This window comes from Macaca nemestrina, chromosome 3 (genome assembly GCF_043159975.1).
Source record: "Macaca nemestrina isolate mMacNem1 chromosome 3, mMacNem.hap1, whole genome shotgun sequence".
Classification (NCBI taxonomy): Eukaryota; Metazoa; Chordata; class Mammalia; order Primates; family Cercopithecidae; genus Macaca; species Macaca nemestrina.
The window spans coordinates 158592003-158618228 of NC_092127.1; the positions used below are offsets into that span (position 1 = coordinate 158592003).

Below are 26226 nucleotides of genomic sequence, written 5' to 3' on the forward strand. Positions count from 1 at the left end.
AAACTATGTACCTTGGGAGAGGATGAGGAAGGGGAACAAAAGTAAATATACAGATCAGGTACATTCCGTACACACCAACCCCCAACCTCAGGTACTCTTGCATAAGATGCTTAAACTCATAAAACTGTCAAAACTAGAATTTCAAATAAACATTTAAGCCTTTGGTGGTATCTAGAAATAAATGACTCATCCTACTATAGAGCTCTTCCTTTTGTATACTTACATATGTTTTAGCATTGCTGACTTTCATTTTGACTAATGGTCTATTACTCTTAGCCTAGTAATACATTTTAGGAACAAGTCAGGTCTATAAGATGCTGTGGGATTTGGAACTACTATCAAAACCCTCTTTTCTTTTTTTCTTTTTTTTGGAGACAGAGTCTTGCTCTGTCGCCCAGGCTGGAGTGCAGTGGTGCAATATTGGCTCACCGCAACCTCCGTCTCCCAGGATCAAGTGATTCTTCTGTTGCAGCCTCCAAGTAGCTGGTACTACAGGGGCGTGTCACCACACCCAGCTAATTTTTGTATTTTTTTAGTAGAGACGGGGTTTTGCCACGTTGGCCAGGCTGGTCTTGAACTCTTGACCTCAAGTGATTCACCTGCCTCAGCTTCCAAAAAAACCCTCTTTTCTAAAATGTTTTCCACTCTTATTTCTGCCTGGAAATGATAACCATGCTTATTTCATTTTACGAACTTGTCCAAAGGCATGGGTGACAGGTGACCAAATCTTCTAAGAATGTGATAACAGTGTAGCTGTAGTTGAGCCTAATACAAGAGTTAAGGCCTCTCCAAAAATAATTATATGCTGAAAAACGTTTGACTTTGTATATGCATTGGGAAGGTCACTTTTTCTCATTTCCCTTAACCTCAGGGTCAAAGAAATGAGGCAAAAATAAAATATAAAAATAAAGAGTACAAATAATTTCAATTAATTTTTTGTATTTTTTCACTTAGCACAGTGGGCACAAATATCTTTCTCCTTCTATGCATAGACACAGAATATGGTATCATCATATTATGGAAGTTGGACGAGACCTTAGAATTTCTCAAGTTTTTCCACGCACACTTTTCCATACAAAGAACCTGAGTCTTAGGTTAAGGGCATGGTGTAGCTAGTTAGTAACAGTGCCTTGTGATCACAAGTTAGTAGCACCCAGGACCGGGTCCCAGGTCTTATGACTCGTGGTACAGTGCTCATTCCAAAAGAGTACCATTTTCCAATTGTTTCTATTCTCCTATTACTCTCCTACCAACTCTCAACAGTTCTAACTATTCTAACTGCAGTTTTTCAACAACTGTAAGAAGTAATGGTTTCCATTTCTAGCGCTCAATTAACAGCTCTGTGTTTTGTGAAGGACTATGTTTTGCACCGCTGTCTGCAGCTGGAATTACCCTGGGGGTATACACAAGGTTTCTGAGTGGAAATCAATTGCAATTGAGCATGTGGTTATTTCTTTACTTTCCACAGGCAATTTATAAATCTTCAAAGCTTGTCTACTACTCTGAGTGATCTGTTTTCCAATAAGTTTCTTGCCTGATGATAATAAACTGCAAATGCTGTAAAGCCGTGGGGTTGACATTATGCCTGTACATAGAGGAAGGTGTGCCTCGCTTGCCTCTCTCAATCGCAAGATAGTGGCTCAACATAGACCACAGATCAGGAAGGCACCCATAACCTTAAATTCTCTGTTCACAGAGATCTTTGAACTCCATTCCAACCTGTTTCAGGCTCTGAGCCTGGCACCATGTATGGGCTGCTTATGATCCCTGTTACCTTTCAGGAGTCAAACTCCCAACCACCAGTGCTTGTTTCCAGCCTGGGAACCCATGACTTCAGCCTCCTGTTAGGCTACATGTTTCAGCTCTGTACACGTCTACAAAGACACTTATCCAGTTTTGAAATATATATTGCTCTTGTTTTAGCTACTATTGCTACATAAAGTCATAGCATGTCCTGATCAGAAATCTCCAAAATATGCAGTCAGAGCAATTTAGGCAGGGTTTTCAGTCATATTTCTATTGCACTCATTTTGGGGGGGAGGTGGGTAGTGATGATCAGTGGTGATAGACAATTTTAGTACCTGCTTTTCTAAAGATAGCTCTAAAATTTCTCCAAAGGGACTTTTAGAATGAGCATCAATATTTCAAAATTTTAATGACCTTCCTCATGTACCCTTTGCCATTTCGTATGCAAACAAGAGAAAAATGCCAAGATTCGCTAGCTTTTCAAAATTCCAGCACATAGCCAGAGCCATAAAAAATACTAAGGTTCTGGAATTGGTGGTATAACTGATAAAGATCTCAAACAGAGATGAGAAGAAAATTAAGGTAGGCGGGATGCACCAAATGACAAACTTTTGGTCATCGATGGGCCACATCTACGACAGTGGTCTCATAAGATTATAACTGTATTTTTCCTGTGCCTTTTCTATGTTTAGATGTGTGAAATACACAAATACTTATTAATTATTGTGTTACAATTGCCTACAATATTCAGTACAGTAATAAGCTGTCCTGTGTTTGCAGCCTCGGAGCAATAGGCTCTACCACATAGCCTAGCTGTGTAGGTTTGTGTATACTCTGTGAGGTTTGCACAATGATTAAATCATCTAACGACCCATTTCTCAGAAGGCATTCCCATTGTTAAGTGAAGCATGACCATATTGAGAGATGGCCCCAAGGGTCTTGTCCCCAGATGTATACACCCTATGTGATCCCTTCCCTTTGGAGTGTGAGCCGGAGTGTAAACAGGATGGGATTTCACTCCTGTGATTAGGTTACTCCATCTGGCAAAGATGAGGAGAATTTTCAGATGTAATTAAGGTCCTTGATCAGCTGAATTTCAGTGACTCACAAGAGAGATCATCCTCAATGCGCCTGCACTAATCAGGAACGTCTTTAAAACAAAGGGGCCCTTCCTGAAGGTGGCGATTTGAAGCGTGAGAGAGGTTTTCCTGCTGGCTTTGAAGGAGGACCTGAGGGCAGCCCCTAAGAGCCGAAAGTGACCCCTGGTCAATAACCAGCAGGAAACAGGGACCTCAGTCCTACAACTTCAAAAACTGAATTCTGCCAACAACGTGAATGACCCTAAAAGATGGCATCTTCAAAGCAGAGGTGCCAGTTGAGCAGTTGGCAGAGCCACTGGCCTCATCCTCGACTCCGGGCCCCCTTCTAGCGGCACCACCCTATCCTCCAGAGACTTCACAGTTATGGGTGCCTTCCTGATCTGTGGTCTAGGTTGAGCCACTCTCTTGGGATTGAGAGAGGCAAGCAAGGCACAACTTCCATTATATACAAGTATAGTGTCAACCCCGGGGCCATGCTGCCTCAGGCAAACGTGAGCCTTAGATGAGAATACAGCTGGCTGCCACCCTGATTTCAGCCTCGTGAGACACCGAGCAGCTGTCCCCTACCTGAACTCTTGGCCCACAGAAACTGTAAAATAATGAATGCATGTTGTTTTCAGCCTCTAACTTTGTGGTAATTCCTTACACAGCGACAGAAACTAATACAAGAGGGTATACTGAACTTCCTTCTGATATTGCATGAGGAATGTGCAAATGTCATACATTCTCAGAGAAACCACGTGTTTACTCACCCTAGAGGAGAAGTGGCAAGTTTTTCCATCCATGGACTGACAGCTCGCCCATTGAATTTACTATCCAGCATCTTCTTAGGTGTCCTACTATAATCTGATCTTTGCATATGTGCAGTTTTGGTTCCAGTGGACTGTGCGCCAAGGTTTCTAGGTTTTGTTACTTCGTTCAAATATTACCAGTAGATGGTGCTGACATTACTACTTAAAAAGCGGGATATGATTTCTCATGGCACAGGGATCACGTGCCATGAAAAATATGACTGGCACAATGATCATGATGGCCTACAGGAAATTACCTCTCTAGGCTCTTCTGGATCAATTACTACTCAGAGTCAGATGAGAACCACTAGAATTTATAAATTGTCATGAGGATAACAAGATGCAGTATTGATCATCTGCATGGTGGCTCAGATACAGAGAAACTTTAAGAGCAACCCCAAACATAGCACAGGCCGCAGATTAAGACAATGACGTCAGATCAAGTCAAAAGGGACCTGCCATAGAAAATCACATCTCGCTTTTTTTTTTTTTTTGAGACAGACTCTCGTTCTGTTGCCCAGGCTGGAGTGCAGGGGTGCAATCTCTGCTCACTGCAACCTCCACCTCCTGGGTTCAAGCAATTCTCCTGCCTCAGCTTCCCATGCAGCTGGGACTACAAGGCGCCCACCACCACGCCCAGCTAACTTTTGTATTTTTAGTAGAGACAGGTTTTCACCAAGTTGGCCAGGCTGGTCTCGAACTCCTGACCTCAAGTGATCCATTCACCTGGGCCTCCCAAAGTAGGATTACAGGCGTGAGACGCCGGGCCTGGCCACACTCCACTTTTTAAGCAGTAAAGTCAGCACTATCTACTGGTTACATGTGACCCAGGTAACAAAACCCAGAGGCCTTGGTGCATAGCCCACTGGAACCAAAGCTGCATGTGTGCAAAGGTCAGATTACAGCAAGACACCGAAGAAGGTGCTGGATAGTAAATTCAATGGGTGAGCTGTCAGTCCATGGACAGGAAATCCTGGGAGGGTCCAACAAAGCCCAAAGTCAAATGAGGTGCAGACACTGAATGAGAAACAACAGTAAATGGTCTGACCAATGAGGGCTAGAGCAGTTACAGGGAGCTGCACCTTTAAGTGTGCACAAAGAGCACCTGTAGCTGCTACCACAGGGCAGATGATTTCTGTATTTACTGTGGCAGGAACTTATATTTAAAAGTTTAATGAAAGAATAAATCCTCCATCTATTATAACCCTCGAAACACCAAATTCATTATAAACCAGAGTGGTTTGGATGCTGTTAAAACTGGAAACATCCAGGACACATAACTATTTTATGATATAAACCACGAGAAGAGCTGTCTAATTTTAGTGACCATATCGTTTACTTTTTCATGACTTATTCCAATTAAAACAATTTTTTAGAACCCCCTTTTTAGCTTTTGGCTTAGAAAGCATGCCACTTCTGACTAAGTGCCACCAGCGGCAAGATCCTTTTGATAGCCACTAAAAGTTCAAACGTTTTTCCAAGGACAGAGGATGCCTGCAGGTGCTTGTCCTCACCCTTGTGAAGAGACACTGTCCTGTTCAGAAAACAAAACAGGTGCCTCTACTTGAATTTAGTTAATTTTGTCATCTGCATATGTGGTACTCAAGGCATATCCATCCCCTTCAATAAGCAATAGAGAAAATCCGCTCTCCAGGCTCTTACCAGAGAGATCAACATTTATTTGGCCACTGCTACTTCTTCCCAGAGCCTTCCTGAGCAAACTGATATTTGACAGAGATGGAATTAGAGGAATGCAATCTATCCGTTCTTTTCAGGCAGCCCAAGCTCTATAACATTAGATATCTGGCCCTTAACACTGTGGTTATGGTCCACTGAGGTGGGGCAAAAGGCTTTAAGACCTTCTGGTTTTAGGAGTAACAGTGAAGTGGACCAATTCACGGCCCATCACAAGATCCTCATGGCCATGGACTGCACCTTAGAATACCTGAAGTTCATGATGTGAAAACTGTTACCTGTGGCTTCCCCTGTCTTCTCCTTACCTTCCACCTTCAAGATGAAATGCCTTTGCTAAATTATCTTAGACATATTGATGTTATACCTTCAGTTTTCATGAAGACAGAATATAAGAAATAGTAACATGAAGAATATCCTGAAAAATTTGCACTCAGGAAGACACTACGCTGTCCATCATATTTTCTCTTTGTATAAGAACAAACACAGGAAATGTATTTAAAAACGTTAAACCAGAAAAATAGATTTATTTAAATTAAAATTTTGTTTTCAAAGAAAAATAATGTACTGGCATCCAAGCAGCTCAGAGTTGAGGTCAATACTCAATTACAAAAACTCTATTAGCCGTGGAATATATAAAATATATATCCTCCCTACCAGCACGTTGTTTTCTACTTATATTTTAATATCCTGCTAATGAAATACCTTTTATCAAGGTATCTCAAATCTTTTTTGGGAGTAGATGAGTTGTGCATTACAAAAAATTCAAGTGGAATGATAAACACAAAGCTTTAAGAATATATTATACTTTAAAAGACCGTATAATATAGTGGCTAAAAGCCATACTACTTGGTTTTTAAATTGCAACCCAGACATTCCTGACTTTGGTCAAGGTCTTAGTCTCTCTCTGATTAGCTTTCTTATCTGTAAAGTGCAGCAAACGACAGTTCCTCCATACAGGGTTATTTTGAGGAATAAATGTATTGGAGGAATAAATGAAGCACTTAGAATAGTAAGCACTAAACATGGTTTGCTCATGGGCTAATGTTAAACTTTATTAGTATACGGTACGATCAAAACGTCCTATCCTATTAGGCTTCGGGACTTTGTCTATTCCAATGCAACATACAATGCTTACCTACGGTGGCAGATGCAGATGACAGCAGAGATTTGCCCCAGGATCCCCAGCCTGCCCATCCTCCTCCACTTGGAGGGGAATCCACAGCCTGGAGAAAAACAGATTAGCCGCAGGTCAGCAATTCAGTATATCCCTGAATGGAAAAACACCTATTGGTTTGAAACAAAGAGGAGGTTTGGAAAAGAATCACCAACAACCGTATCTCATTGGCGTATAGTTTATAAGGGTCATAAAAGAATATCCCGACCCACACTGCAATGTGTACTTTGGAACCAAATTGATTAGTGCTGATCTTGGCTTCTGAAGGCTTGGTTTGAAGTGAGAAGGGAGTTTGATGTTAACTGAGCCTCGATTCTCTCGTATTATCCAGAAGACAAGGAAAAGGCTATATGGGAAAAAGATACACATGAGGGCACAAGAGTGATCTGAAAAAGTTCAAAATGACCTGGACCCTGTTAATTCTTACAGGGCTTTAAAAAATGTGCTCTTCAAGGTAGAGTTAACTTTTAAACCTCTGGTGCAGCAGGCAGGTGCTTTGGTGTGGATGACGGGCAAAGTGTCTAAAAAGCATCAACATGCTTGGAGACGGATGGGCAGCAGTGACAGGAAGGCTTGCAAGGTAGAAACCTTTGATTCAAGGTGCCCCGCTTCACTCACAGTGACTCCTATAACACAGGGATAAGACTGTCCCTGACCTCAGTGGATTCCAATTCATTTGCCTGGGTTTTTGGAATTGGAACTGAGAGACTGTGGTTCAGTGTGAACTGTGTGCATGAACAGAAGTTGAAAACTCAGGTTACGTGGGTGACCATGTTATACCCACCACACAGACTAAGAATTAAGAGAAGGCAGAGTGAGCAGAATGGAGATTGGCTTAGAGTTGCTGTTTGGATTCCTGACAGCTTCTTAGTCCCTGGTTTCTGTCCCTCCAAAGGCCCTGCTGCTTTCTGATCTTTGGGTTCTATGAGATTCTCTCATATTCTTACTCATTCTTTTTTTGTTTTTTTTAATGTTTTGTTCACTGATATACTTCCAGAGCCTAGAAGAGTGCTTGGAATATAATGAGTGCTTAATAAATATTTGTTAAATAAATGGCTGAAATGCATCCACTTTCTGAGGTGTGCATATTTCTGTTACTTGCAACCAATGAGTCCTGACTCAGGTAGTGGAACCACAGCTTTCTCTTTCTATTTGGGAACACACTCTAGAAAACAAGGCAAGAATAAATATTCTATGAGTTATCTATATGGAGAATCATAGCTCTTTTGTACTCAAAAGGAAAGAAGGAAAGAAAGAAGGAAGGAAGGAAAGGAGGGAGAGAGGGAGGGAGGGAGGGAGGAAGGGCAGAAAGAAAGTAAGGAGGCAGTGGAAAATTCCTACAGCGTTTGTAGATTCCATAACTTTTGACTCACAGCTGGTCCATTAGTCATCCCTAACTCCCGACTCCTTTGCTGGTTTTTTTTGTTTTGTTTCGTTTTGGTTTTTTGAGACGGAGTCTTGCTCTGTCACCAGGCTGGAGTGCAGTGGCGCGATCTCAGCTCACTGCAATTTCCGCCTCCTGGGTTCAAGCGATTTCCCGATTCCCCTGCGTCAGCCTCCCCAGTAGCTGGGACTACAGTCGCGCACCACCACGCCTGGCTGATTTTTTGTATTTTTAGTAGAGACAAGGTTTCACCATGTTGGCCAGGATGGTCTCGATCTCTTGACCTCATGATCCGCCCACCTTGGCCTCCCAAAGTGCTGGGATTATAGGCATGAGCCACCATGCCCAGCCTCCCTTTCTGTTTTCTACCCTTGCAGATAAGGATGGCCATATGAAACAGTTTTCAACTAATGAGATATATAAATGGTATAGTTTTTGCTTTCATGATACATTATAGTTACAGCAAGTGCCCACTCTTTCCCCTTCTCTTTTTTCCTGCCCTGAATGTGGACATGAAGCTTGAAATTGAAGCAGTCATTTTTTCTGTCACAAGGGAAAGGCCAAGGAGTCACAGTCACTGGTCCTGGCTCTGCTGAGCTACTAAACCAACATAAGTAGCTGTCTATCTCCATTCTTTCTATTAAGTGAGAGCAAAAAAAAAATCACTATTTTGTGAACTACTATATGTTGGATTTTAGTTACTTCAACTCAAAAGCATTCCTAACTGATTCAAACATCACCCATCAGTGTAGAGTACTGGTTGAGACTAAGTTATGGAAGTTAAATTGCTTGGGTTTGACTCCAGGCTCTGCTGTTTCGGACAACAAATTACTCAAGTTATTTTAAGCCTTCATTTCCTCATTATAAAATGCAAAGAACAGTAGCATAAGTGCCATAAGTATAAGAACCAATAACTTCATTGGTGGTTGTGAAGATTAAAAGAAATAATTCATATAATGTTGTGAGCTTAGTGCCTGGCATATAAGAAGTACTCTTCTTAGTGCCTGGCATATAGAAATAATGATAAGAAGAAACTACACTTTTAAGACTAAGAAGCAAAAAGCTTTGAAAGCTAGCTGTCATTTTTTTCTCTCTGTCTGGAAACAATGAGAAGCTTGTTAACATGAATGGAAATATTCATGACTCATCACTGCCTCCTTTCATTTTTGGTGTCTACATTGATTTACTTCACTTCGGCAATGGAATCCAGTGGCAATTTTACACCATTATGAAGACAGATGGAAGTCAGTGATTAATATCACTCTTTCACAGGACAAATCACTACCTATGATTAGGAAGAGTTAATACAATTAGAGGTGACAGCTTCTGACTCAAATTTATAATATTTATTATGCTCTGACAGCTGGTAATTGACTAGCAAATGGAAATAAATGTTAAATGAGTCTAGAACTTTTTGCTGTATAATAAGTGACTACTTCAATTGCTTTATTAATAAAGTCCTTTGACATTGAGCTGTGACTTCTTGATCAGCTATAAAGAATATTTGTTATCAAATGGCAAATACTTGAATGACTAAATACACATATTCAATATAAAAACATATGGACTAAATGTTAAGCATGAATTATAAATATATCTCATCATGAATATGGTCTCCACTTCAAATGGACTTAATGTCACACAATTAGGAGACGCTACAACAGGCAGCATGGAGCTGCTCAGATTGCTTATTACCGATTTTAAAACTTTTTTCTCACCCTCCCCCCATAACTTCCACCTCCTTCAATAGGCAACTTCACATCCTACTACACAGAGGAAAGAAAATCATCAGATGAGAACTCTCTCAACTTCCTGCCTGCTCCCCATAACTCTTATAACAGCAAATTAGATTTGGCTTGATCAAGAGGGATATTCGAAACTCAACTGGAGATCATTTAAACATCTAAACCTTTGTGTGGTCCTAAGAAAGAATGTAGGATTCTATCAAGTTCACAGTTCTTTTTTCTTTTTAGGAGACAGAGTCATGATAACAGCTCACTGCATCCTCCAACTCCTGGGCTCAAGTGATCTTCCTGTCTCAGCCTCCAAGTAACTGAGATTACAGGTGTGCACCACCACACTTAACTAATTTTTAAAAATGATTTTTTGTAGAGACAGGATCTCACTACGTTGCCCAGGCTGGTCTTGAACTCATGGCCTCAAGTGATCCTTCTCTCTTGGCCTCCCGAAGTGCTAGGATTACAGGTGACTGCACCTGGCCCAAGTTCAATGTTCTTTAAATAGGAAAGACATTTTCATATCTAGTATTCCATTTAAATGTCTTTATCATTAAATAGAAAAGGATTTATTTTAGGCTATCGAGTTTAAAGGTATTAGATAGAAAAAAATTAAATCCCAGAACTCCATCAAATTCAAAGGCCTTTAACATTTAGATGGAAAACATATGTACCTATCTTAGAGATGAAGGAGCAGCGTGGTTGTTCTATTTCCTTGAGCAGATCGAGAATCAGGTGCTGTGTATAACTTGCATCCAGGGATGTGGGCAATGAAACGTATGGGTTTATAACTCATAGGGTGATCTACGCTTTTTAATTTTTGTAACTCATGACATAGCTACTCTAAAAAGGGGGTCAGTATGACAGCTGGGAGGATGAAAATTGCTCTGCAGCCTGAGACTCTGTCAAAATATCTGATTGAAAATGGCCTCAGTTATTTCCAGCCAATTTTCTTCCTTGGTAAGTATGCATCATTCAACTTTGGGAAGATTTAAAAATTAAATATAGAAAAGTTGAAAGCATTGAAGATATGCTATTCATATTTTTGTGCATATTTGGTCTTTTCTGTACTACTAATATTGAAGGAATCTGACCTATTAAAGTGACAGTTTTTGAAAATCAGTCAAGAATGAATAATTGAATTATTAGACTTCTGATTTTAAGCTGAAATCATGCCAAGTTTCTGCACATTATTAAGAGGTCTTTAAGTAACTCTAGAAATGTATTTTAGTAGCTTTATAACAATTATTAAGTACTTAGCAAGGTTTTGTATAAGTAGATAACTCAGGTACTCACAAAGGAAGTAGAATATATTATAAATGCAGTTTAAAATATTTAAATGTGTTTAAGTTGGTAAAAAGGACCAAACCAAACATTAACCAAAAGTATCTTAAAAGTGACTGTTCGATTTTGCTAGACTTCTAAACAGTGAGATTTGTGAGATTCACGTGAAGCCTAAGGATTGGGTTTTTGAGTTTGTCATCTTCATAGATGGAACACTAATTGTTTAAACCCAATTAAACGTTTGAGTAGTTCTTCTTATGCACAAAATATACACTGGCCTACACCAAAACCCCATCTAAACACAAATCTAAGTACACTACCCTGCGATTCACAATTACCTCCTCCCTTTCATTATTATGGAAATGCACCTTCCTCTTAGGTACCATAGCACCTCCACCTAAATGTCTCCTGGCCTGGGTAGGTTGGTTTTACTCTCTCCTGGCTTTTCTGGTTTTTCAGCCTTTTTCTATACAAGCGGCTTCTCTGTACAGGCTACATTTCTTTTTTTTTTTTTGAGATGGAGTCTTGCTTTGTCTCCCAGGCTGGAGTGCAGTGGCGTGATCTTGGTTCACTGCAGCCTCCGCCTCCTGGGTTCAAGCGATTCTGCTGCCTCAGCCTCCTGAGTAGCTGGGATTACAGGTGCCCACCACCATGGACGGCTAATTTTTGTATTTTTAGTGGAGACGGGGTTTCACCTTGTTGGCCAGGCTGGTCTGGAACTCCTGACCTCAGGTGATCTGCCTATCTTGGCCCCCCAAAGTGCTGGGATGACAGGTGTGAGCCACTGTGCCTGGCCCAGGCTACATTTCTATACATGCTTTCTATATAGGTTACATTTAATCATGCACACGATTCCTCTATCTTGAAGCCAACAAATGAAAATCACAACATGAACAAAATGTTTCTTTCAAACTTATCTGGTGTCTGCTTCACATCTTTCTTCTTTGTCTCTTAAAAAAAGGTGCTTATAGTGGCCAGGCACTGTGGCTCATGCCTGTAATCCCAGCACTTTGGTAGGCCAAGGCGGGTGGATCACCTGAGGTTGGGAGTTCAAGACCAGCCTGGCCAACAAGGTGAAACCCCGTCTCTACTAAAAATACAAAAATTAGCCGGGTGTGGTGGTGCATGCTGTAATCCCAGCTACTCGGGAGGATGAGGCAGGAGAATCACTTGAACCCGGGAAGTGGAGGTTGTAGCGTGCCGAGATTGTGCCATTGCACTCCAGCCTGGGAGGCAGAGTGAGACTCTGTCTCAAAAAAAAAAAAAAAAAAAAAAAAAAAAGGTGCTTATCTTCTGTATTCACCTCCCTTGTCTCTCCTCCCTCCACAGCAAGACTCCTGTGTCGCTACTTCAGGAAATCATTCTCATCAAGGTCAAGTGGCTTCCTGTTGTCAAAGCCGTGGACTCATTTTAGTCTTTTTATTATTCACTTGACCTCTCGGTAGCATCCAAACCTCATCCACTTTTCCATCTGCCTTAGCGTGTTCTATTCTGATGGCCTATCTTCTGACTCTCACTTTTTTTCTTTTTCACCATCTTTTAGTATTATGATTTCAGTTATTTACATTAGAATGCTTCTACATGCATATTGTGACATTATGGGTGCTTCTTAGATTAACCTACAATCCAAGTGCTGTCAGCATGCCAATAAAATATGCAGAGTCCAGGGTGGTTAGCCAGCATTCTAATCAGGAAAGCCATACTTTGAGGCAGCTATTTATAGAGATTCTATTATCTGTATCTCTAGTAACATCTGATGCTTTGCCAATTACCACACTGAATTGCAAAAATGGGTTTTAATTGGTAAACATGGTGGACTATTTCTAGCATTCTCAATATCTGAAAGGGGTTCTAGATGGTAAAAATAAAAGTATTCAAGGAACTGGCTTCGGTGGCTCACTCCTATAATCTCAGCACTTTGGGAGGCTAAAGCAGGAGGATCACTTGAGGCCAGGAGTTCAAGACCAGCCTGGGCAACATGGCAAGACCTGGTATCTACAGAAAAATTTAAAAATTTACCAGGCGTGATGGTGTGCATATGTAGTCCTATCTACTTGGTAGGTTGAGGGAAGAGGATCACTTGAATGCAAGAGTTCAAGACTGCAGTGAGCTATGATCTTGCTACTTCACGCCAGCCTGGGCAACAGAGAGAGAGAGAGACTCTATTTTTTTTTTTTAAAAAGGGCGGGGCCAGGCTTTGTGGCTCATGTCTGTAATCCCAGCACCTTGGGAGGCCGTGATGGGTAGATGATCTGAGGTCAGGAGTTCAAGACCAGCCTGGTTAACACAGTGAAACCCCATCTCTACTTAAAATACAAAAATTAGCTTGGCATGGTGGCAGATGCCAGTAGTCCCAGCTACTCTGGAGGCTGAGGCAGGAGAATCGCTTGAATCTGGGAGGCAGAGGTTGCAGTGAGACGAGATCACGCCCCTGCACTCCAGCCTGGGCGATAGAGGGAGATCCTATCTCAAATAAATAAATAAATGTAAATAAAAATTTAAAAAAGTATGCAAGATTTGTAAATAAGTATATTTTCTGTTCCTTCTAGTTTTATATGAATAGGGTGTTACAAAGGATTTTGCCCGGTGTAAATAGTCTTCCATCCATCTTTCAACTCTGGGGAATTCTGGTGACTTGATGCCAGCGATCAGGGAAGAAACCTTAGCTCTGAAATCCAGGCAGTTGCCTTGAGTAAACCTTTCATTCAAGATGGTGATCAAAGCACCTAAACAATGGGATGTTCTCAAGCCTACATGAGAAAGAGTTCTCATACACCATTTTCAACTCGCTTGTTAATCACCATTTCATTTAAAAATGTCAGTGTGGTGCAATGTGATCTGAGACTTGATTTCACTTATAGAATATGGTAGTGCTGAGACTGTACTACAACTTCTTTGCTAGCTACCATAAGCTATTTAAAAAAACAAAACAAAACCCTAAGAGCTGTGCCGAACCAAATTGGCTTAGAGACAGAAACCTTCCAGGACTGAGGGCTTGGCCTCTGTTGTTATTTATATATTAACACCTCGTCCATCTTACCCACTTCCATTACTGAAATAACCACATAGGTGCTGATAGCCTCTGAATCACCTGTCTCTCCAGATCATTTTAACCAACTGTCCACAAAAAATCTTCACTTGGATGTCCTATGGCATAATTTAATACTGAACTCAGGCTGGTGCGGTGGTTCATGCCTATAATCCCAGCACTTTGGGAGGCTGAGGTGAGAGAAGATTTTGAGCCTAGGAGTTTCAGACTGGCCTCGGCAACACAGGGAGACCCCGTCTCTACCAAAAACCAAAGACCAACTGAACTCACTATCTTCTCGATTCATTCTTCCCCATACCCCAACTAGCTCTTTCTGCGTCCTAGTGTTAGTGATTCCCAAACTCTAGTCCATAGACTGACTGCAAGAGTGTCACCTAGGGGAATTCATTAAAAATAGAGTCTCAGCTTCCACTATGATCTTGTGCCTAAGAATCTCTCAGGGTGGAAACCAGGAATCTGAATTTTTAACAGGCTCCCCACATGATTCCAATACACCACCAGATCTGGGAAGCACTGCTCTCTATGGCGGAATGGCACCTTCATCCACCGGGCTGTCCAAGCCAAAACTGGGTGTCACTGTTTAGGGAACACAGAATAGGGAACGTAGGCAGTAGGGAACACTGTCCTTTTACAGCAGGCCTAAAAGGAGAAATACTCAAACAGAACTGGAGAAAACTCTACTCATCTGGTTTAGGAGGCTAAATGCTGTCATGTCTCAGCCTGTGTCCCCTACTCTTTGTCTCTCTTGACCGCAACTTTATGGCATTTAAACATTCTGCTTTTCCTTTTTTAGGGAGAGAACTATCCATGGTGGTCCATACGCCCATGTTTTCCCGTGAGAGTACTCACAGCGTTAACATTGGGATTCTTCACCTTCTGCATAATTGGCCTTATGCGTTGGTGTTGAGCAGTAGGGATGACATTTTAAAACTTCTGGGTAACCTTTCTTGGTGTTAAGAATTTAGAGGAATTTGATCTAGATTGGGTCTTTTAAGGGTTGACTGGCTAGTATATAATAAGGTCCCACAACAGCTCTGGGAACAAATGTCACTCCCAACCAGTACTCAAGACAAACATCTTTGAATTGAGGCTGAAGACTCCTCTGACTCTTTCAGATGAATTTAAATGCTCCATCTAAAGGCTCCCTTGTGCCTGTCCTATCTAGTACTAGAGGACACGTAATCATTGCTTTCATACAACACTGCCTTCTCAACTAGACTGTCGGCATCCTGAAGATAGTTACACCACCCAGGTTTCTGGGCATAATGCGTTGTATTATGATGCTGGTAGAGGCCTTAGAGAATCTGGTCCAACCTCCAATGCTGAGGACAATTTCTCATGGAGGTTGTAGAGTGGGTTCCTACAGGAGAAGGCTAAATTCAGTGGCTTCTGAGTCTGTATGTCAAAAAGGACAAGAAAGAGAAGAAGCCCTAAAGATAGAGATAGTTTATCTGAGTGCATAAATGGTGTGGTCCTTCAAAGCAGAGGTGCCAGCCAGAAAGATGGCCTCATCCTTGACTCTGGCCACCTGCTAGTCGCAATACCCTACCTGCCAAGTTATGGTGGCCATGCTGCCTGAGGCAAATGTGAGCCTAACGATGTGGATTTTAAGGGGACCCAGACTCAGGTACTTACAAATATATATGCGTGCGTACACACACACACACACACACACACACACACACACATTTATGCACATTATCACAAAATCTAATGTGTCCTAGAAGTACGTCCTCAAAGTCTATTCTGCCAGTTTTCTTTTTTTAGTAAAGCAAGGATTCTCTCACAGAAACTTTTTTTTTTTTTGAGACGGAGTTTCGCTCTTGTTGCCCAGGCTGGAGCGCAATGGCACAATCTCGACTCACCACAACCTCTGCCTCCCGGGTTCAAGTGATTCTCCTGCCTCAGCCTCCCGAGTAGCTGGGATTACAGGCATGCTACCACGCCCAGCTGATTTTGTATTTTTAGCAGAGATGGGGTTTCTCCGTGTTAGTCAGGCTGGTCTCGAACTCCTGACCTCAGGTGATCTGGCCACCTCGGCCTCCCAAAGTGCTGGGATTACAGGTGTGAGCCACCGTGCCCGGTCAGAAACTTTTTTAAAGGGGTGATGAGAATTTATCAGGTGTAGATGAACATGGGGTCAAATAGGCTTTTGCACTTGGCTGTTTTCCTGCAGAACCTGCCATTCCTCAGGGGTGGCCTGTGTTCAATCCAAACAACCACCTTGTAATGAACTTTAGATTCAAGAATTTGTTTTGTATAATTCACTCTGCTCTGGAGCAACAGGGAAAGAATTGTCTTCATCAATGCAAAATGATTCCTTATGAATATGCAGCAAGAGGCAAATAAAATAGAAAAAAATGAATAATAATCAAAGACTAGGTATAAAATTGACTTCTAATAAAAGGATAAACTACTAAGAGAGATAGTAGAATCCCCTTTCCTGGTAGGCATGTGCCACCACACCTGGCTAATTTTTGTGTTTTTAGTAGAGACGGGGTTTCACCATGTTGGCCAGGCTGGTCTCGAACTCCTGACCTCAAGTGATCCACCTGCCTTGTCTTCCCAAAGTGCTAGGATTACAGTAGTGAGCCACTGCGCCCGGCCTTACTGTGCTATCTTCATGAACAATCCTGTTATAATTATTATGTCTGAAATTGGAACGTATAATCTATCAACAGCATATGGATTTTGAATTAGTAGAGCTTGTAGAGTATAAGTCATTTTAGGTAAGAATGCTGTGGCTAAGTTATATTTTTCTTACTGTACCAAGGTATTTGTTAACAGTGACACTTAGGACAAAAATTGGGAACCATAGCCCCCTACACGAGAAAGACAGTGTGGAGTCAAAGCAGGCTCTGGAGTCAGGTCCTCACTCGGCTATTTCCTATTTGGGCTGATTCTTGACATAATCTAGTGGTCCATTTCTTCACCAATACCATGCAAACTGCCAAGCCTGCAGCTTATTAATATCCCACTTTTACTTCCTGTGCGTTTTGTGGCTGTTATTGCTATTTGTTGTTCTAAGATTAACGGATGAAAAAGTGTCCTAGTAGCCAAAAGAATGAAAGGGCCTGTCTCCAAATACTTTTGAAGTGTTATTGTAGCACTACAGCATTTTAGAGCTGGAATGATACTGAAGATCACCTACTCAAAGAATCATAAAAAGGACCTTGAAAATTCTTTATCCTAAAGTAATTATTCTCAATCCTGGCCAAACATTAGACCCACTTGGGGTACTTTAAAAAATTGCTGATGTCCAAGCCCCATTCCTGAATCAGAATCCTTGGGGTTGGGACCCTAGCATCAATATTTTCTATTCTATTCTATTCCATTATACTCTACTTTATTTTATTTATTTATTTTTTGAGATGGAGTCTCCCTCTTGTTGCCCAGGCTGGAGTGCAATGGTGCGATCTCAGCTCACTGCAGCCTTGACCACTTGGGTTCCGGTGATCTTCCTGCCTCTTCCTGAGTAGCAAGGACTACAGGTACATGCCACCATGACAGCTAATTTTTCGTATTTTTCATAGAGACAGGGTTCACCATGTTGCCCAGGCTTCAATATATTTTAAATCTCCCCCAGTGGTTGGTAACATTCAGCTAAAGTTGAGAACTTCTGATCTAGGGGCTCTTAATTATTTAGGGCATCTATAGATGGCTTCAAAGGGTCAGTGACCTCCTGAAACTCATAAACAAAATTTTGTGTATGTTTACCCTATCTGATCCAAACTCCCAGCTGGTCCTCAAATTGCTTCCATAACATCTCTACAAAATGACTGTTTGGCTTTTGTTTAAACATTTCCAGTGAAGGGAAATAAATACCTTGCCCCTGAGAAAGCCCATTGCAGACAGTTCTGAGGGTCAAACCCCTTGAGGAAAGTGGGTGTGAGGGAAGCCCAATCTTGAATACACGAGTCATAAAACATCAGTCAGAAGGATGCATCAAGGTCTTCACGTGAAAATTCTTCACTTTGTAGAGGAAGAACCTGAAGCGCAGAGACATTAGGGTGTCTGGCCCAAACTCATGGAGTTAATGATAGATGGGAGGGTGAAAGCCCAGGGCCCCTGGTTCCCTGTTTAGTTCCTGTCCCTCATGTCATGCGCAAGAGTCACCTCAAGGGGGTGATCTGTCGTGGCACACTTCAGGATGAACAGGGCTGGGCCTGGCTGAGGGAAGACCCCAATTCTGCCCTCCTGCACCCGCTTTCTAGAAGGCAGTTCATCCCAGACAGGATGAGGAGAGCGGCCTGTCTCCTCCTTTCATGTGGGGCGTCTCCCACCCCTGCCTGGCCCCACATGGCTGGAGGTGAAGACTCCAGGAAAACCTTGCTGGGATAGTCTTCTTGGTGGCCCAGGTGCCAACAGAGAGATCTGGCTTATCTCATACCCTGAGAGACAGGTGCAGGCACTGAAAGGGGAGGGGTGATGAGTGCATTCTGCCTCTGTTCCCCTGGAAGGTGTTGTGTGATGATAAAACAGTGATCTGAAGGCTGAAGATCTCCACCATGGATTTGTAAGTACACATCAGATTTTAAGTGATCTTAAAGAAACATTGACTTGCTTAGGGTGGAATCAGGCTTGTTAATTATCTGGAGACATGATGTCTGATATTACAATATCTTCTATTTACAACCAAGTAGCCCAGGACAAGCTACCATCTCTAAGCCCGGTTGCCACATGTATAAGCTGGAGTTAGTAATACCCAGGTTTGAACTGCTGGTGGAGTGAATTACATAACAGATAAAGTGCCTAGCAGAGTGCCTGGCACACAGCTTGCGTCTGATAATTGGTGGCTGTTACTGTTAATAATATATTTATCAAAATGCAAATATTATGACAAATTATTTTCGTATATGTTTAATCTCACTACACAGCACATTTCTGATGACAGAGGGGATGTCACAGTACATTTTGAACTCCCAATTCCCACCTGCAGAGCTTGCTGCTAGCTCTGCACATGGTAGATATAAGCAAGAACTTAGGCCGAAGTGAACTGAATGACCCATTCTTACCGGATAATTCTGTTCTTGCAGGGGTATTTCGGATCTGGGTTCTGCCTCAAGGCTGACGGAATCAATACACTCAGCAAGTGTATCCTCAGTCACTTCTCCATTGAGAGGGGGCTCCATGGTGTTGGCATCTTGAGGCTGCACAGGGGGCCCAATGGTGGCAGCCCCTGCACCCTGCACAGCTGCCTTTTCATGCCCCTCCCCTCTGGGGTCAGCTGGTGTTGGCTCATGTGAAATTGCAGCTGAATCACAATGCACTTCTGCATCTTCAGGTAAAGAATCACTATTAGGCATCTCAGTAACTTCCGCTTTGTCTCCAGTGGCTAAGGTGTCGCCAGCATCATCAGACATTTTAATATCTGTCAACACAATTACAAACACCTCATGCTTTCATCGGATTGTTAAGCTTCAATTCAAAGCCCTGGATAAAAAATCTGGTAGGGGCAAACTTTTTTTTTTTTGAGATGGAGTTTCACTCTTGCTGCCCAGGCTGGAGTGCAATGGCACGATCTCGGCTCACTGCAACCTCCGCCTCCCGGGTTCAAGCGATTCTCCTGCCTCAGCCTCCCAAGTAGCTGGGATTACAGGCATGTGCCCCCACACCTGGCTTATTTTGTGTTTTTAGTAGAAACGGGGTTTTCCATGTTGGTCAGGCTGGTCTCAAACTCCTGACCTCAGGTGATCCACCTGCCTCATCTTCCCAAAGTGCTAGGATTACAGGCATGAGCCACCGCGCCTGACTGGGGCAAACTTTTTTTTAACCAATACTCTATGTAACCTTGTGGGAGACCAAATAATGCAGGGGTCCCCAACCCTGCATTATTCCCCGTATCAGTCCATGGCCTGTTAGGAACCAAGCAGAGGGTGAGTAGCGGGTGAGTGAGCACAGCTTCCTCTGTATTTACAGCTGCTCCCCATCGCTCGCATTATCACCTGAACTCCGCCTCCTGTCAGATCAGTGGTGGTATTAGATTCTCATAGGAGCATGAACCCTATTGTGAACTGCACGTTTGAGGGATCTAGGCTGTGCACTCTTATGAGAATCTAATGCCTGATGATCTGTCTCCCATCACCCCCAGATGTGAGCATCTAGTTGCAGGGAAACAAGCTCAGGGCTCCCACTGATTCCACCTTTTGGTGAGTTGTATAATTATTTCATTATATATTACAATGTAATAATAACAGAAATAAAGTACATGATAAATGTAAAGTGCTTGAATCATCCCGAAACCATCTCCCCCCACACCCTTTCCACTGATCTGTGGGAAAACTGTCTTCCACAAAACTAGTTCCTGGTGCCAAAAAGGTTGGGGACTATTGGAATAATGAATGGCCCCCAAGATAACCATATCCCAATTCCTGGAATGTGTGTTACCTTACATAACAAAAGGGATCCTGCAGATGTGAGTAAGTTAAGGATCTGGAGACGAGGGGATTATTTTAGATTATCTGAGTTGGCCTTAAATGTAATTGCAAGTGTCCTTATTATACGGAGGCAGAGGGAGACTTGACTACAAAGAGGAAAAGGTGATGTGTTGACAGAAGCAGAAGCTGGAGTGACACACTTCGAAGATGAAGGAAGGGGCCCCAAAGCCAAGGAATATGGGTGGCCACCAGAAACTAGAAAGGAAAAGGAAACCATCCTCCCCTCAGAGACTCTAGAAGGAACCAGGCTGCCAGCAACTTGACTTTAGCCCATAGACACTGATTTCAGACTTCTGACCTCCAGAACTCCAAGAGAATAAGTCTGTGTTGGCAAATGCCACAAAGTTAGTTGTAATTTGTCACAGCAGCAATAGGAAGCTAACACAAACCTACAGTGCTATCTTTAAACTTTCCTGGAGCTCTTACTTGGCATGAAGGACTATGCCGATGGGAACTAAGAGTATTACCTGTATCTTTAAAATTATTGAATCTGGCTTTATTAATTATATTTGTAGCAATAATGAGAATAAGCATAAGAAGGCAGGGCGTAATGGCTCACACCTGTAATCCCAGCACTTTGGTAGGCTGAGGTGGGTGGATCTCATGAGGCCAGGAGTTCAAGACCAGCCAAGGCCAACATGGTGAAACTCTGTCTCTACTAAAAATACAAACATAAGCTGGCCGTGGTGGCACGCACCTGTAGTCCCAGCTACTTAGGAGGCTGAGGCACAATAATGGCTTGAACCTAGTAGGGGGAGGCTGTAGTGAGCTGAGATCATGTCACTGCACTCCAGCCTGGGTGACAGAGTGAGACTCTGTCTCCAAAAAAAAAAAAAAAAAAAAAAAAAAAGCCTAGAAAATACCTGAGCACTTATCAAAAAACGACTTGCCATTTAGTTTTGCAACGTCTTTGTCAGAAATTCACAGTGAGAAAGAGACCTGTATACACACAGTATGCCTTGCTGGGGACCAGCTGATGAAGGCCTAGACAATGGATAGTCAAGGATAAACTTGAAGGGTAAGAAGTGAGGTAGAAACCATATAAGGAATGTAGCCATTAAAGCAGAAAACTCTTTTGAAGCTTACAAATTATTGATACCATGTCGAGCAGCACTATTCAATGGAACTGTCAGTGGTAATAAAAATGTTCTGTCTCAACAAACTAAGCATTGAAGGGACATATTTCAAAGTAATAAAGTAATAAGAGACTTTTATGACAAACCCACAGCTACCATCATACTGAAGGGACAAAAGCTGGAAGCATTCCCCTTAGGAACCAGAACAAGATGAGGATACCCACTCTCACCACTTCTATTCAACACAACGGTGGAAGTCCTAGACAGAGCAATCAGGCAAGAGAAAGAAATAAAATAGGAAGAGAGGAAGACAAACTATCTTTGCAGGTGATATGATTCTACACCTAGAAAATCCCATAGTCTCTGCCCAAAAGCTCCTAGATCTGATAAACAGCTTCAGCAAAGTTTCAAGATACAAAATCAATGTACAAAAATCAGTAGCATTTCTATACACCAATAACGTCCAAGCTGAGGGCCAAATCAAGAATGCAATTCCATTCACAATAGCCACAAATAGAATAAAATACATAGGAATACAGCTAATCAGGGAGATGAAAGAGCTCCACAACGATAATTACAAAATGCTGCTCAAAGAAATCAGAGATGACACAAATGAAAAAACTTTCCATGCTCATGGATAGGAAGAATCATTATTGTTAAAACCCAAAGCAATGTACAGATTCAATGCTATTCTTATCAAACTACCAATGATGCTTTTCACAGAATTAGAAAAAAATATTCTAAAATTCATGTGGAACCAAAAAATAGCCCAGATAGCTAACGCATTCCTAAGCAAAAAGGACAAAGCCGGAGGCATCACACCACCCAACTTCAAACTACGCTACAAGGTTATAGTAACCAAAATACCATGGTACTGGCACAAAAACAAAACACATAAGCCAATAGAACAGAATAGAGAACTCTGAAATAAAGCCACACACCTCAACCATCTGATCTTTGGCAAAGCCAACAATAACAAACAATGGGGAAAGGACTCCCTATTCAATAAATGGTGCTGGGATAACTGGCCAGCCGTATGCAGAAGATTGAAACTGGACCCCTTCCTTACACCATATACAAAAATCAACTCAAGATGGACTAAAGACTTAAATGTAAAACCAAAACCTACAAAAACTCTGGAAGAAAACCTAGGAACCTAGGAAATACTATAGCCTGGATATCGGCCCTGGCAAAGAGTTCATGACAAAGACTCCAAAAGCAATTGCAACAAGACCAAAAATTGACAAGTGGGAGCTAATTAAACAAAAGAGCTTCTACACAGCAAAAGAAACTATCAACAGAGTAAATGGACAACCTACATAATGGCAGAAAATATTTGCAGCTATGCATGTGACAAAGGTCTAATATCCAGAATCCGTAAGGAACTTAAATCAACAAGCAAAAAAAAAAAAAAAAAAAAAAAACAAAACAAAATAAAAACCATGAAAAAATGGGCAAATGACATAAACAGGTACTTCTCAAAAGAAAACACATAGGTGGCCAACAAACACATGAAAAAATGTGTAACACCACTAATCATTAGAGAAATGCAAATAAAAACCATAATGAGATACCATCTCACACATAGATTTTCCCAATAACTCAGAGCTGTCATTGACCACACTTTCACCCTCTCAAGAATATATATTATCAACAGCTATCATTTATTGAGTGCTTACTGTATCCATGCTTTTAAAATGTATTATCTCCCGTGAGTTGAATGTTATCAGCTCCCTTTTACAGACAAGGACACTGAAGCTCAGAAGTCACACTTTTAGTAAATCGTACATTTGAAATTTGAGCCCATGTCTGACTTTGAGACTGAACCACATCAGAGCCCTATCAGCAATGCCATCCGCCTCTGTTCTTACATTCAGTCAGTGGCCAAATCCTAGAGGCTCTTTATTGAGAATCCATCTGCATTCTTTTACTCCTATTCTCACGGCAAGGTCCTCATTATGGTTCATGATGACTATTTGAGTATTGGGTTCCCCTGTTCACTGTAGCTCTTCCCCTTACTTTCCATCCTTCACCTCATGGCTCTAATTACATGGCTGTCCTGCTCACACATCCTCAGGAGCTCCCCCTTCCTCTCCCTCCTGAAATGAGGCCACATGCTTCAGCTGGTATCCAGGGACCTCTGTGCTCTCATCCCACCAGGTTTACCTCCCACATTTTCCTACAAAACCTTAAATGAGACAGTGTAAATACCTGTGCAATGCCTGGCACATCCACAAGAGACACTCAGGGGGCTGTTGGTTCCATATGTTGTTCTTTTGCACACTGAAGTCTCAGTTAAAATAACCGCCTTCTCCATTCTTTGTTCCTCCAGGTTGAACATTTTCCTCCTGAACCCTTCTGAGGGTATTTTGTGTTTATCTTACTTTAGACAATTAAAGTCCTCTTTGATTAGAGTTGCTTCAGTTTTTCCTATGATTTGTAAATTCTATAAAGACAAAGACCTTCCTTGTTTTGTATTCATATTCTACATAGTACTTGGCATAGCTTCCTGTGCATAGTAGGAAGCTCAACAAATATGCCTGTTGAGTTATATTAATATTTGTGTAAAGACACTCAGGAGCTTTCTTACAGCAGATGGTTCCAAATGACTTGACATTTCCGTATTGTCTTTCTTTTTTCCCTTCACCTCCCAGTTAATTGAGTTACAATGTATTTGTATAAGCAAAAATATCTGCCAGACCTTGAATTCAGTGATAACATTCCTGTAAACAAGTCTACATGTAAGAATGGCAAAGAATGCAAACTTCCCTCGAGCTGGTATACAAAGTTTAGGATATTCAAGGTTGCCCGTGGGCTGTCAAGGAGCCAGGTTCAAGCCTAACTGAAATAGCAAACAATGATAGAAACCCACTGCATAGAGAAGGGGTAGTATTGTGGGTGGTTTATGGGAGGTGAGTAGAATTGATGGGGGCTGCTAAAAAGGCTGTTGTCATTTGGAAGTTTATAAAATCTTTGTGAAAACTTCTCTCTGAATCAGGGCTAGCCTAGGACAAGGTGTTGGCAAACCACAGTCTGCTGGCCAAATTTTGTCCTCTGCCTGTTTTTGTAAACAGTTTTATTGGACCAGATATACACCCTTTGTTTACATATGGGACCGTGGTGGTTTCTCTGGCACTACAATAGCGGAGTTGAGTCGTTGCAGCACAGGCCATATGGCCTGCAAAGTCAAAAAGCCTAAAATATGTACTATTTGGCCTGTTTCCGAAAATGTTTGCTTACCCATGGCCTAGGACTTCGCTTGATTGCCATGGCCTAAAGATTTCCCTGTCTTTATTATCCTCACATGAGTCCTAGTGACACAAGAATGAGGAGAGTGGGTTCATGGATAAATGATACCTTGCCATCACTTTTATTCTCATTTTTCAAATCAGTAGATGGTAGACATTGTCTGATCTTTTTATTTCTTTGTAAGGTGATTTGAAAATTCTTATTATTAATCTGGATTATTAAGAAGTCCCAAACTATTTCACTTTTCTATAAGCAGGAACATCAGAATAAATCTGGCTGGGATAAACACTTATGGGTAAATAAAAACCATTATGAATACCTGAATGTACAAGCCTTGTCCTCAAGTGTTGTTATCTTGTTCATGAAGTGTCCTACAATAGTTTAGCATATACTATGTGACACGTGCATGTTAACTTAGTTTTAATTTATGCCCTAAGGGTGGATGGATGACATCTGAAGTGCCTTATTCAGGAATATACTATCCAGGGGTCTTTAGTAAGCCCTTAAAAATCTGTAATGAGGTGTCCACCTCTTTTTAGAGGGTTCAACTACCGTCTTCTCTGATGGGCACCTCAGGGTATGCTAATTAGCATAAAGGATATGAGAAATAATTTTTCACCGGTGACATGAAAGATGCCTCAGATATGTGGATCGGCAAGAAATAGCGTATAGGTGCCTTCTCTGCTTCTACAGCTAAGATATGAGATTGCACTGAATCCAGCAGCTGACTTACCCTTTGGAGTAGGGTTCTTCTAGGGCCTCTAGCTGAATGCAGGACTCCAAACCTGAAGGTGACTAGAAGCTTAGCTGAGTCCTGCCTCTAGAACACAGGCCTAAAAGGACAGTGAGCTAGGACTTCCTTGAGCTTATAAGAACAGACTGGTTAACTAAGCCTGTTTGCTAATACATGTGTGGGTTTATGGCAGAATTCCATCAGTGAACTTGGATTCCTGGGAATTTAGCTCTTGGTAGGGAAGTTGCAGAGGAGGAAATCTATAGCCCTTACCTATGTCTGATGGCCAAATTGCCTTAGGTCAGTTTATCCCAAATGTAGAAAAAGTGCTGCAATAAAACTCTTCTCTGTGGCTGCTCTACATTCAACCAACACAAACCATCTCTTCAGAAATACCCCAGAAACTCAGCTATAAGATGTTAAACAGGCATTGTTAAAAAATATTTATGGATTATTATTTAAAATATTTATGGATTATTGTTTAAAATATTTATGGATAATTTATAAATTTTAGAAATTCTAGATCTTTATATCTGTTAAATTTAAAAATGGTCATCGGTCAGGCACAGTGGCTCACATCCCAGCACTTTGGGAGGCCAAGGCAAGCGGATCACTTGAGGCCAGAGTTCCAGACCAGCCTGGCCAGCAGAGTGAAATCCTGTCTCTACCAAAAATACAAAAAAAATTAGCTGGGCATGGTGGCATGTGCCTGTAATCCCAGCTACTCTGCAGGCTGAGGCATAAGAATTGCTTGAACCTGGGGGGCAGAAGC

The 26226-nt window shown here is 41.8% G+C and overlaps 1 protein-coding gene across 2 annotated transcripts in view; it reads right to left on the bottom strand.

The window, feature by feature from the left end:
* The window catches only part of LOC105487738 (family with sequence similarity 114 member A1), a 78720-nt gene that overhangs the window by 49099 nt on the left and 3395 nt on the right, over positions 1 to 26226 (bottom strand). Inside the window, exons 2-3 of one of the 2 annotated variants that reach the window (XM_071093729.1) lie at positions 18975 to 19330; positions 6468 to 6555 (exon numbers count right to left, since the gene is read on the bottom strand). In XM_071093729.1, coding sequence (XP_070949830.1) covers positions 6468 to 6555; positions 18975 to 19322 — 436 coding nt within the window. In that variant the 5' untranslated portion in view covers positions 19323 to 19330. The remainder of the gene's footprint in view (positions 1 to 6467; positions 6556 to 18974; positions 19331 to 26226) is intronic. The other variant, XM_071093730.1, reaches the window with a different exon arrangement.